This window comes from Anthonomus grandis, chromosome 15 (assembly GCF_022605725.1).
Source record: "Anthonomus grandis grandis chromosome 15, icAntGran1.3, whole genome shotgun sequence".
In the NCBI taxonomy this organism is placed as follows: domain Eukaryota; kingdom Metazoa; phylum Arthropoda; class Insecta; order Coleoptera; family Curculionidae; genus Anthonomus; species Anthonomus grandis.
Window position 1 is genome coordinate 10239173 of NC_065560.1, and position 14368 is coordinate 10253540.

At 36.2% G+C, this 14368-nt stretch overlaps 1 protein-coding gene and 1 non-coding gene across 3 annotated transcripts in view; both read left to right on the top strand.

The window, feature by feature from the left end:
• The first annotated feature begins 8248 nt into the window (after positions 1-8248).
• LOC126744838 (long-chain-fatty-acid--CoA ligase 6) overlaps positions 8249-14368 on the top strand; it is a 95651-nt gene continuing 89531 nt past the window's right edge. Inside the window, exon 1 of one of the 2 annotated variants that reach the window (XM_050452391.1) lies at positions 8249-8520. In XM_050452391.1, the coding sequence (XP_050308348.1) occupies positions 8442-8520 (79 nt within the window). In that variant the 5' untranslated portion in view covers positions 8249-8441. Of the gene's footprint in view, positions 8521-8954; positions 9156-14368 lie in introns of those variants that run through there. The other variant, XM_050452394.1, reaches the window with a different exon arrangement.
• Positions 8743-8816, top strand: Trnan-guu (transfer RNA asparagine (anticodon GUU)). The gene has a single exon. It is a non-coding gene; the product is annotated as a tRNA-Asn (tRNA).

Genomic DNA, 14368 nt, shown 5'->3' on the forward strand with positions numbered 1-14368 from the left:
TCTCCCATTCTGTTTATACGTGTAACATCACTAAAGTGCTACATAGGTGTAAATCAGATCAATACGCCGATGACATTTAAACTAGATATTCATTTTTCGTCAAGATTGGATACATGCAAAACAAACCATTGAAGATGATCTGGAGCGTTTAGTAGAGATTTCTAAAAAACATAATTTAAGTGTAAATCCGAAAAAATGAGCAGTGCTCTATTTTGGTAAAAATAAGTCGGAGCTTAGGAAGAGGATGAATATAAAAATTCATAGTAATATTGTGCTTGTTTCGGTTTGTTCTAAGAATTTGGCTCTTATGGTCTGAGCATGTTGATATTTCCATTAAGAGAGCTTATTTTTCATTAAAACTTCTCTATCCACATCGATCGTTAAAGACATGCTAATATTTAAGTGGGTGATTCCTGGACCCATCTTAAGAAAAAAAGTTCATATGAAGATATGTCCTAAATAAAACGTCTTAACTTTTAAGAAACAGGGTGTTAAAGTTAAAAAAAAAACGGTTTTTTAATAATAACTTAAACAATACTGTAGACATTTTTATGAAAATTGGTACATGTATTCCATGCATCAAGACGCATTGTTTGATGTGCAAAAAGAAATATTTTTTCTGCCAGTGGCGTCCTTACAGTCCTTCTTCTATTAAATATTTTTTGTGAAAAAAGTAAAATTGTTTTTATTTTTTTAAGCGAAAACTATGCGTCGGATGAAAAAAAAAACAAGAGATCAAATTTGCTAAAAAGTAATTGACGGTTTTAAAATCTTTATTTTTTTTTAAGAAAAAGCAGTGGCGAAATGTTTTTTTCACAAGATCTGTAGAGACGCCACGGGCAGAGAAATTTTTTTCTGCACATCAAAAAATGCGTCTTGATGCATGGAATACATGTACTGAATTTGAAAAAAACTGAAACTGAAAAATGCTTATAATATTGTTTAAGTTATTATTACAAGTCGAAAAACTCATCCATTATCATAAAGATGCTGGTCATACACTTTTATAAAAGGTAAAAAACACGAAATCTACAGCATCATAAATACATTTAATAAAATAACCATCATCAGACCTAAACAATAATTAAAATTATGTAACCCGAAAAAAGGAGAATTCAACAAAAACTTACCATAACATACACAAAACACCTAATATTTAAGTAAACAAAGATTACAATAAAGTAGCACTATCTATGTACAAAGAACTCAACTAATTAATCAAATCCTTTATACATTTTAAAAATCTAACCATCATTTAAGTCTAAAACTACTTGAGGTTATTAAAAACTAGGTGGCCATCAAAATCAAACCTTTCATTAACACAGGACAGATCTGGGCTTTTAAAAGCTTTACTAATCTCCATTGTCTCCAACAAGTCTAGTTTTTTACTTTTGTTGCATTGATGCAGTATTTTTATATTTTGGCTGTCAGGAAAATCATGTTTGGAGTCGAGAAGGTGATTAGCAAAAGCTGATCTGGTCACTGTGATTTCGGTATTTTTAAATTTATTGTATTGGGCCTTGTGTTCACTAATCCTAGTAGAAATCTTCCTACCAGACTGGCCCTTATTATTACAAGATTGATTTTTTTTGAAAACTTTAACACCCTGTATCTCAAAAGTTTAGGACATATGTGCATAGGAACTTTTATTCTTAAAATGGATCCAGGAATCACCCCCTTAAATAATAGCACGTCTTTAAGGAACACCCTGTATACTAACAGTGAAACAAAAAATTGAGATATAGTATATGGCGCATGTCTGATCAAAAACGATGAGGCTATAAAAAAAATACCAACTGTTGGATGCAAATTGGTTGGATATGAAGAAACGTAGAGAGTTGCATTTTTTAAAGTTTTTCTCATAAAATTATAAAGACTAAAACTCCTCCATATTTAACAAATAGAATCCAATATAGAACGGACCTACATAATCTAAACCTATGATATAGGGGATCAGGGCCGTATCTGGACCAAAATTTTGGGGGGGGGGTTAGGCCAGTGACATTTGAGATATTAGGGATAAAAAAAACTTTAATTTATAAATAGGTTTTACTAAGAGAAGATACCAGTTTAAACTAAAAAACACATTTAGCAACGTTAAAATTTTAAAAATAGTAATTATAATAACAACTGAATATTTCTTTGCTTTTCCCTCGCAAAACGATTTAAGACCTCTGCAGTATCAATTATAATATTTCTATGCACGCTTAAAAGGGCAAGTCCTGTTAGCCGCTCCTGACCAGTTGAATTGCGCAAATAGTCTTTTAAACGCCTTAGCGATGAAAATGATCGTTCTGATGAGGCTGTAGATACAGGTAACGTAGCCAGAATTTGAGCCAGAGTATGAATATTGGGAAACAAAGATGGATTACATGCTGATAATGCATCAAGAGCATTTTTTGGCCTTTCTGCTTGAGGCAGCTTAATCCATTTTTGTTTCCACAACTGTAGTTCTGCAGATAACGTATCTAGGTCCAAAAATTCCTCATATGGTAACAAGTCTTCCATTTTTACTATGTGTGCTTCGCACATATTTGGTACTAGACAATATAACAATGAAAGTGATTTTTCGTGATTTGCAAATCTTGCAGATTTTCATCAGTTCTTCTATAAATTCATCAAAAAAAGGAATTGCAACTGTGATTCGAAAATATTCCTCTGCAGTAGCTACCATGGCATTAGAACGATTCTGCTGTCGTGAAACTATTCTAGGTATTTTTACGCATTCTTTATCATCTATAGACTTTATAATAGCTTCAGATTTTTTACAAATATTTTTGAATTCTTGATCTATATTCAGTCTCATATTCCTGACCTGACTAATAACAGTATTCACATGCTCAACAGCGCTAAATAGATCAAAATCCACAGTCTGGAGAATTCTGCATAACGGTCGAGTAAAAGCAAATAAAGTGGACGCTGTTAACATACTGATAATAAACTCACTGGTCATAATAGCTCGAAGGAACTGCAAAGCTTTTGAAGAAGTTTCGATGTCTCTTACTTGTTTTAGTTCTTCTAATGTTTCAATAATGGGTTTAAAAACTTCAGTAAACCTAATTAGTCCATCATGATTTTCCACCCACCGAGTTTCACACATGGATGTTAACTTACTCCATTTACTATTTGGAACATGTTCTTTAATTTTATTTTTTAATATCTCAGTGCGCTTAGCTGATATTTTTATAAAATTTGCAATAGATTTTATTGTTCCAATACAATTTCTGATACTCTGAACCTTACAGGAATGGGCAAGAGCTAAATTTAAAGAATGAGCGCTACAGTGCACATATATTGCTGCTGGATATATTTCTCTAATTATAGCCTGGACACCTTTAAAACTTTAAAAAGTAAATAAAAAAAAAGAGTTATAGTTACCAGTCGTTTCAATTTTATTTTACGTTATAAGATTTTCGGGGGGGGGGGGGTTTGAACCCCCAAAACCCCCCCCTAGATACGGCCCTGTAGGGGATTAATAGTTCCTCGACGGCATAAAACATATATGTTCGAACGCAGCTATTCATAAAATGTTTATCGCTTCTTCAACGGTATTTTTGCCTATCTAACGACATTACTAATAATAATATTATAATGCTTTATTGTCAAAAAAATTTTCAATTTGTAGACAAAGCCTAAGTAAAAATAGGAAAATACAGACCATACAAAAATACAATAAAAAATACACATATAAAGAAAACAAACATACACTTAACAAAAAATTCAGATTTTAAAAGAAAAATTAAACTCTACCTTTTGAATCATAATCTTTATTTATCGGATAGGCTATCGAGTATTATGGGTTGACGTCGGCTGTTATACTGTCAATTTGAATTTTTTGTTGTTTGTTTTACATTTTCATTGTCTGTCCAGTGTTTCGGTTTGAAATCACTTAAAACGCTGTTAGTGTTTGTTACTCTAGATAATAGTTGCAATCTATACTAGATTAATACTTTTGCGGCAGCTATATGTAATATATTGGGATATTTTAGATATTAAGTAATTTTAAGTATTTTATTAGGTGCTGGACTCGAACATTTTATATTGCTTTCCAGCGCCTTTTTGCATTTCAGTAGGTAAAGTATTTGTTAAGAAAAACTATATGTACTGATACTCTGATAAAAAAAAAATTTATATTTTGTACCGATGCAAATAAAAGTTATTATTATTATATTTATATTAGATTTTATGCCAAACGGCAATCGCACTTCCCCTTGGGAAAGGAGGGATCGTTCACTTATCCCAGATATCAGAAGGATGAAGCTCTGGTGGAGTCCTTTCCATGTTATCGGACTCTGTTTTTTAACTTTATTTATAAAATAAACTTAGACTAAAAGTGCATGATGTCTTTTTTAAACTAGTTGATGTTATCTGCGTTTCTAATGAACTTTCTGACGATTCGATGTGGATAATAGCGTCGACTTCTGCATCAGCTTACCGATGCTTTTCTTAAGGTTGAGCCGTTTCATGTTTTCGATCAGGCTCTTTGGTATTACTCCTGTTGTTGACACAATAATTGGAACTGTCCACACTTCTCTTATGTCCCATTGTCTTCATATCTAGTGTTCTAGAGCCCTGTAATTAACAATATTTTCACTTTTTTTTGCTCTTAGGTTGTTATTATTGGGAATAATGGGAATAGCTACATCAATAAGGGTTGTTTTCCTAAAAATTTTATCGATTAGGATTAGGTCAGGCCTATTGTTACTTACTCGTTGGCCTGTGAGTACAGTGCGATCCCAATCCAATTTGTGTCGGTCATTTTCAAGAACTGGTTCCGGCTTATCGGTAGTTATAATATGGTACCTTGGCTGCCGATAAGAGGGTTAGTTTTTCTGCGAGCTCTTGATGCAGTATCTTTGAAACTAGATTATGTCGATCTTTATATTCCATTGGTGCAAAAGTTTGACATCCACCTGAATAGACTGCGTTGTCTCACATCCATACCTACATCTGTTACTTTGTACCGTCGGGTCACCTACGACAAACTTTAAATAATTTCTTGTTGGTATTACTTAATCTTGGATAGCCACAAGAAACCCTTCAGTTTCGGGAAAAAGCTGTTCAGAAGTCAACCAGTAGTTCGACGCCGCTATGTTGACATACTCTTGTTGAACCTCGTAAACATGCCTTCCATGTAGTGGTATTCCCAGCCAAGCTTGCATTTTTTCTTGCTCGGTGCGATGGTCTATGGGCAGCTCAAGCTTCCATAGTTAAGTGGTGTTGAGTTGTTTGCTTCACATAAGGCACGATGAATGTGTGATGTTTCAGCCTTTCTTAAGAAAAAGGAACGCAAGCTACTAATTTGCTGAGTTAGCTGCTTCTCTATGTCGGTCATTCCTCTTCTTCCCATATGTCGATGTAGCGTAGTTCGTTCTACGGGACCCTGCGGATGATGTTTATTGGCTTTCGTTAGGAGTGTTCTTTTTTTGAAATTTTTATTATTATTATTATTATTTGTATTGCAATTTTATTGCATTTCTTACTATCTGCACAATAATAAATAAACAGGCTGTCAATATCAGGATGACGTGTAATTATAGTCAGTATTTAGGTAAGATAGTACAAAAAATCTTTAAAGCCAGCCTCATTTTAGGACACGTACCACTAGCTTGGAGAGAGGCTAATGTAATATTCATACCAAAAACGGGGCGTCGTCCTGAAAACGAAGCAAAATCATAACGCCCGATTAGTCTAACCTCCTTTCTTCTAAAAACAATGGAGAAAGCAATCGACCAATACATAAGAAGCGCAACTCTTTCTAGAACACCGCTCCACCCTAGACAATTTGCCTACCAAGCAGGCAAATCTACAATAAGTGCACTGCATTGCCTCGTAAGAGACATAGAAAAGTCAAACGACTGCAAAGAAATTGCTCTTACTGCATTCATTGACATAGAGGGAGCATTCGACAATACCTCACACCTGTTCATAACAAAAGCCTTGCAAGACTGAGGGGTGGAGGCCCCCATCGTAAAGTGGACAGGATCAATGCTCAAGCACCGCTCCATCACAGCAGAAATAAATGGAGCGACAGCAACAGTAACCACAGTAAAAGGATGTCCCCAAGGAGGGGTTCTGTCACCTCTACTGTGGACATTAGTAGTAAACAAAATTCTTAACATATTAAGTAGATCCGGATTCACAGTTCTAGGCTACGCAGATGACCTGGTAGTAATAGTTAGGGGCAAGCACGAGGGCGTAATATCGAATCGAATGCAAAGTGCCCTAAATACTATACAAAACTGGGGCGAAACTGAAGGATTATCTTTAAATCCTAGAAAAACAATTTTAGTGCTGTTTACCAGAAGAAGAAAGCTAGAACTCAGAGCACCTATATTAAACGGAACTCAGCTAACATTTTCTAACGAGGTGAAATACCTGGGGGTTACCTTGGACCACAAACTAACTTGGAACAATCATCTAGACAAGACCATTTCCAAAGCCATAGTGGCAATCTGGACATGCCGCAAACTCGTTGGCAAGACATGGGGGCTAAAACCGAAAATGGTATACTGGATCTACCAAACAGTCATTAAGCCCATCATCACATACGCTTCGCTGGTATGGTGGCCGAAGACCAAACAAACAACCGCACAGACCAAATTAAACAAAGTCCAAAGGCTGATATGTCTAGGAATAACCGAAGCAATGTCTACTTGTCCTACCACAGCCTTAGAGACACTGCTAAACATGCCTCCACTTCACATAAGCGTGAAAAAAGAGGCAATTAACAGTGCTCACAGGCTTTTCCAAACCGGCAAATTCAAGCCTGGGGATTTAAGTGGTCACCTGCGCATCCTCGAAGAAATTAAACTGGAAAATGCCAGCAAACCACGTGACCACATAACGGCCATGCTGGATCTAGAAATTCCATTCGAAGTGATCATAGATGATCGCCAATCATGGGAGAAAAAAGAAGTACCAAAGGCCGACAATGCATCGCTATGGTACACAGACGGTTCCAAACTAACAGAAGGAGCAGGACTGGGCGTGTCAGGCCCTAACATTAAGATCTCAAAGTCACTGGGCAAATACCCTAACATCTTTCAAGCTGAAGTGCTTGCCATAGACATATGTGCAGAAGAGTGCATCAACCAAGGCCTCCAAAAAAAACGCATATTTATACTATCAGACAGCCAAGCTGCTCTAAAGGCCCTGAAAGCTTTTAAATGTGATTCAAAGCTAGTCTGGGAGTGCAAACAAACCCTAAAGCGCCTTACAACAAAGAATCAAGTAACACTAATGTGGCTACCTGGCCACCGGGGTATAAAGGGGAACGAAGAAGCCGATCGCCTTGCAAAAAAAGGGGCTCAAACACCATACTATGGTCCAGAGCCATACTGTGGTTTAATGAAGACCCACATCACCGAAGACCTAAACAGGTGGGAAAAAGAACAATTGCTGTCGCACTGGAGAAGAGCACCAGTACTAAGACAGGCAAAAAAGTTTATAACCACTTCTAGAAAAAGAGCTGAACAGCTCCTAGACATGAACAGATCAGACATCAGAACAGCAGTCGGACTCCTAACCGGTCATTGCCCAGTGAAATATCACCTAAAGGCAATAGGTATAACAGAGGACGACCAATGTAGATTCTGCAGCAATGCCACAGAAACAGCAGAACACCTGCTCTGTGAATGCCCGACCCAACTCTGCAAGAGGCTCAAGTACCTAGAAGGGGTACAACCAACACCTCAAGAAGTGGGACAACAACCTCCCAAAAATATAGCTTTGTACGGCAGAAGTCTAAGACTTTTTGAGACAAACTAAGACAAGTAGAGTTATGCACAAAATATCTCACAGGTAGCAGTGCTGAGCGGCGGATCAGCCGAAACGACTCCCTTCTCAATCTACAATCTACAATCTAGGTAAGATAGTTGAAGCTAAGCTAATTTTAAATTTTGTGGGTGTATTTTTTTTTTAGATGCTGGATTAAAACGTATAATACTTCGGCATTCGAAATACTTTACAAAAACATTACGCCAAATAATTTCCTGTATACACGGTCAAATTGCTAAACATATTATGACCACTTTTCATTAGTTTAAACTGGAACAAAACAAACAAGATAATTTCCAACTTATCTCTCTCATTCGGTTCCCTAAGTGCGTTCTAGTAAATAGGGTAATTCGATGAATTCCGGCAACGTTGGCTTATCGAAGGGTAAATCCACACAAAGGGGAGGGGGTGGAAAACGCGTGATATAGAAGCCGGGTCGATCGTCAGATGTCGGCTTTGGGGGTTGACATATCGCAAAGCTGCAGTTTATGTAAGTTCCGTAAAATGCAGTTCTAGTTTATACGTTTTTTACTATAACATACCCTTATTGTGATACGAGGTTGTTTAGTCTAGTCGATAGGTTTGAAACAGGGAAGGAATATAATTGTAGTCAATTTCGGTGTAGGAGTGCACGTGTAAGGAGTGTTATTTTTTCGATAGTTATGTACGGATTGAATGTTTTGATTAATGCGACGGCTGCTTCTTGGAGCTATTTAAGGAATAAAGTGGATTACGCCAATTGTAAGTACCTAGTTCCTTTACAATCTTACAAAATAGTTCAGTTATTAAACTTACCTACCTAAATATAATCTCTACTATTTGAATGTATTAATTTTGGAATTGTGTTATTTTAATATTTTCACATAATAACCAGATAATATATTTTATTTAAAAAACATAATATATGAAACTCAAAATAAGTATTTTACCTTAAATAAGATATGATGGGTGCTTGCCAGTATAGCCTCCGTGGCGCAATCGGCTAGCGCGTTCGGCTGTTAACCGAAAGGTTGGTGGTTCGAGCCCACCCGGGGGCGTAACTTTTTATTTTTTTTTCAATTCCATATTTTTGCACAACCAATTCAATGAAAGTTAACAAATGAATAATTTCAGTGTGGAGCTTGATAAGCCTTATCTGAACACATATCGCAAATTTCATATTTAGTTGCCTTGCATGACTTGTTAGAATATAGACGTGAAAATTCATTTAAAACTCGCGTTTAAATCGAACCCTAACCTACCTGATTTCGCTAAGGCCAAGGTTAAGTTAAGAACCGGATGGTACTTTTAAACTTAATAAGATGTGTTTTGGTTGATACCTGTGGTTCTTTATCCTTTGTCCTTCGGTGTGTCTTTTAGTTGTTTCATTATAGCAGGTAAGGAATGTTTGTTATTACATTGAAGGGCTACTTAAATATAAAACATATATATATTAGATATATCACATATACACAAAGATATACACATATTCCACATTCTAATTATTGCATCATATAAACCATACTTATACTATAGGTATAGGTATAGAGAAGTGACGGTTGCTTTATGCTAGCGGGGAGAAATCCTTGTGACGTGAAGCAGCGACCTCTGCTAAAAAAGCATCCCGAACTAATTTTGACATTTTGTCGAACTATTTGATCACTCAGGTTTGACAGAAAGCGTTATCAAATTCGGCGCTAAATTTGAATTCTAGGACTTTTGAAAAGAAGAAATGGAAACAGTACTAAAGTATAGAGCCCTTGGGATCCACTCGATTAAAACGGATAAATGGGACCAATATTTGTTTTTCTGTCTGTATTTCTTTTGTTACATAAAATATAAATAATTTTTTTTAAATAAATAAAAAAAACACTTTTTTTTCAAATAAATCTATTTTAACTAAGCAGAACTTCGGTTGACTGTGCACTTTGATGCAGTTTCCTAAATTAGGAAAATATGTATAAAATATAATCTGTCAATTTAATTCTTTTGGAAGCAAAAAACGAATTTTGCGCAAGATAAATTTAAAATTGAAAACATTTCATAAGGTAATATTTTTGAATGTCAGACGCATAAACAAGCTGAAATGCAGTTTAATAAAATAAAATTTTAACTCTTAAAATTATAGAAAATAAAACTTAAAACTCCTAAATTATCCAAAAAATTAAAAAATTATCCAATAGGAACAATAACAAAAAAAATAAGAGTCACATTACTGGCAAAAAAATCAGTGTAATTTTGCCACAAATATTCAAATATAGAAGGTTGTGATTTAATTATAAATAAATAATGAATAAAAGAGGAAGAGGGGGTAAATCCTCGAACACATCGACTTTATTTTTAGATCCGGCATATATTTACATCAAATGTAAATATACAGACAACATGGTTTATATACAGGGTGTTCATTTGAAAACTTCCCACCACAGATCTTGGAAAATACCATCAATCCGCTTATCACTGAATCCATTGAAAACCAAATCGATGATGATGGAAACCCTATACTTGATGAGGCTGAAATAAATTTCCAACAAGACTCCTCACTATGTTATTCCCGCTCGGCAATGGCTAGACGACGAGTTTCCAGATAAATGGATAGGGCGAAGGGGGCCTATAGAATGGCCTGCTAGATCTCCTGATATAACGCCGTTAGACTTTTTTCTATGGGGTCATTTGAAATCTATTGTGTTTACTCCCCAACCTGAAAGTTTGGATGAACTTCGTCAACGCTTCATCATGTTCTTGAAAATGTCCGTCAGGAATTTGAAAATCACCTATATCATTGTTTGGCCAAAAAAGGGCAACATTTTGAACACTTATTGAAATAAAAACTGATATTTTCATGTTTTTGTTTTCTGTCTGAACAAATAACAAAGATTTTTCTAATTTTCTCGAAAACGAATCGACCCATTTAAAAAAATCAAACGTCAAAAAAAGAGACCTTTTAAACAAGCTATTACTCGATACCCCTTGCCATTTAAAATTTTTAAGGGGATGACCCTGGGGGGCAATGGGTGTAAGGGGGTGAAGTAATTTTAGGTTAGAAAGTTGTCCCCTTTGACAAATCTTTTGACGTATTTCGGCGTTTTTTTTGTTTTAAACAGTGGTTTTCGATAAATCCGTGGTGGGAAGTTTTCAAATGAACACCCTGTATAATATCTTTTTTTTACGGAATATACTGATATAAATGGGAAAACCCTATGCTAGTCGAATACCACGAGTAGCGCCAGTGTTACCAAAGTGTGTGTGGATATTTTTCTTAAAGTTCTGCAAGTTGTAATGTTCGGGAATGACGTGCTTTGGGAGTTGATTCCACAGATCCGCAGTTCTCCATAAAAAGGAATCCCGATACAGCGACAGCGACGTTTTAGGTGTCTACAGATGCATTTGCCTGTCGGGTAGATCTTGCGTATATAGTTTTAGGTGAAATAATTTTCTAGTTCGAGATTAGAATTTCAGTTTACCGTGACGGTATCGGTAAAACAGAGTCAGGTTCGCCACCCTCCTTCTATGCGTAAAACTGTCCAAGCTTCTAGTTATCTCTAGATATCCTATAAGACGTGTAGCCCTCTTCTGGATAGAATCAAGCAGCTTCAAAGTATGTTTGGATGTGAGAGTAAGATAAGTGAGAGTAATACTCAAGATATGGACGAATGTGAGTCATGTAAAGCGTTAAAAGTTGTTGCGATGTATTTATCCATTGCATTTAAAAAAATCCCCAAGTTGGTGAGATTCCCGCTTACCTATTTTCGCTACATGACCATGCCAAGCATTGCTTTCAAGCTCCACACCTTACAAGAGAACTGACGAAGGCAGCATCAAGTAAGCCCAGACATAATAATCCTTGATGCGGCATTAGAAGCCTTGTCAAGAAGGTCGTTAATATATAACGGCTAGATGGTAGGGAATAAGATGCATCCCCGAGGGACACCAGCGTTAATCTAAAACCTCTGCAAGGTATGTCCATCAGCGACAACCTGGATAGATCAGTTCTCGAGGAAACTTCCAAGCCAAGCAACGAGAGTTAGTGGCAAACCCTAAGAATACAGTTTGTTTAGAAGGTTTTCATGCCAAGTGCTATCGAATGCCTTCGAAATAGCCTTTCTTATAATAATTTCGCGATAGCCTCGGTCCAACGATCGGCAGTAAATCTGTATTTTCGAAAACCATACTGACGATCGCTAATGATATTAATGGATGCCAGGCATTTTAAAATTCGCGGGTTGATAAGTTTAAAATAATGGGTCAGTAATTGATGGGCACCGTCTTTTTTCCTTTTTTGGATATGGGTTGTGTCCACGCCAGCTTCCAGTCTCCAGAGTAGAGACTTTATCTGTATGCAAGAGAAAACAGTTTGCACTACGTGTCAGTACGATCGCACACTTTTTTATTACTATTGGCGATATTCCATGAGGGTCGCTGCCCTTATTAGTGTTCAATCCTTTGAGAGCTTTTTTCAAGATCTCGGTGACGTAAGACTATCTCTGGCAGCGAGGAAGTCTTTCTTGGCAAAGTCGGTGGTGTTTTGCCTTATGGATCTGCGGTAGAGTTTAATACGAAATCTGACCCAGAAAGTCTGTTCTTTCCATTGCGGTCATTGCAATGGAACCACCTTCCCTAGTCAATGATGGAATTTTTGACCTACGGAAACCTTGACCAGCTACTTTTGCTGCTGTCAATTTGCTGTCTGAAGAAATTTTTAAGGTATTAGGAATATAAGCCTCCATATCTGTCTAAATCACCTCTGGAATTTTGGATCTAAAGAAATATCTGAAGGATGATTGATTCTGAAACAGACATTATTTTAAGGAAATCAAGAGAGGAACTGCTTAAATATCTCCAGTTGGCTGACCTACAATGCCAAACTCTACGTAGCATGATTACTAATCGCAAACTCCTTCTGCTTGGCCCCTTCATCATCATCCCTATTAGAATACGTCAACCACTTGACATTCAACTCTCCCGCAATAACAATTTCTACACTTGGAAGGCTGAACTTTCTGCCTTCTGTAGTGTATAACTCGTGGTCTGTAGAAGAAGCAGAAATATTTTGAGCATTTTTCGGTTTTGGTTGGTCAAGTTGAAGTTGTACCTAAATTGGACTTACAGGTCGTTTCCAGGATACAACATATAAAGCATAGTTGTATCCGATTTAAATTTCGTTCTTGCTAGAGCTAAAATGTGAGGTCTGTTTGTTTGCCTAGCGTTTATGTTCGGGATCAGACCTTCTATGCCTATCTTCAACTTGTCACAAAATAATTATGTTTTAATAATAATTGTAACACTTTATTGCAACATAAATTGATCAATTACACATTCTTAAAATTTATTTTATCAATTGCTGGAAATTGCCGCTATTAACAGCTGTGCACGACTCCAGTCGATCAGTAAATTTATGCTGTACCTTCTCAACTGTACGTGGAGAAAGATTCCTAATTAAACTACGAATGCGATCTTTTAAAATATATTTGGAACAACCCTAAAAATGGTAGTCCAATGGATTACGGTCGGGTGACCTAGTGGCCTCTCTAACTATCTCTATAACTAGAATTATTGAATTTAATTTATATCAGTTAAAAGCAGCTCTCTCTCAGAACAAATACCTATCGTCTCTACGGCCTCAATTTCATAATTTGATGAGAGCCGATGTCATTGGCCATATGCGGGGTGAGATGTCCCCTGAAGATGCGTAAGTTTAAAAATTGCTACATCAAAATGGCTGCATTGAACTAGCAACAATTTGAACAACTAAGGTTAGAATTTTGGATTATTGGACCAATAGTAAAAGGCTAATAGAACCATTAGTCTGATTGAAGATTGCTCTTCATAAATAAATGCATGCAAAAAAGCAGCCTTCAAAAGCATGAAAAGCTTAATGAAAGGATTAAGATCCACATATTCTCACACAAAAGATTAATAAAAATTGGGACCTGGAATTTATACCACCACCTCTACGGTTTATATTTTATAGTATCTGAATACAGCAATAGAACTATAGGAACTATAGGTAGGTACAGATAGGTAGTTTGTAGGTTAAGTATGACCACAAATTATTTTAACCCAGATACGAAAGCCAGGTCAAATCGTTTTGTGTGACTTCGAGAAAGTGGTCTCAGGTAAGCGCACGGGTGAGTGACTATTTTGTCCTATAAAGTGGCTGCAGAAAAAGCATATAGATGTTAAGTACAGTTTTAACTCCAATTAAATAAGCATAGCCTGTAAAAATATATTTCGTGGAGGAAACTATTTGATTAGCTATAGACTGAACATGTAATCAATCTAAACTAAATAAGAAATAAAATAATAAAAAGCATATTAATAAAGCGAAACATAAGGGCAGGTTCAACCAAGTTCTGTAGGATTTTTCAAATTTTCGTTTGGCCTAGCCAATCTCTCGGCACGATCTGGATTATTTGCCGGCTTGCGTAAACATTTGGGAAATTATAATAGGATTTTTTTAGGGATCTTTGGATGTTTTCCCTCCCAAAATGCAAGCTCCATATATCACGGAAGTGTATAAAACGAAATTTTTCTTTCGACCCTGCTAAGGATAAACAAACAATATATGTCATACATTGAGCGATTTTGAACTTTCCGGAGTAATTTTCGA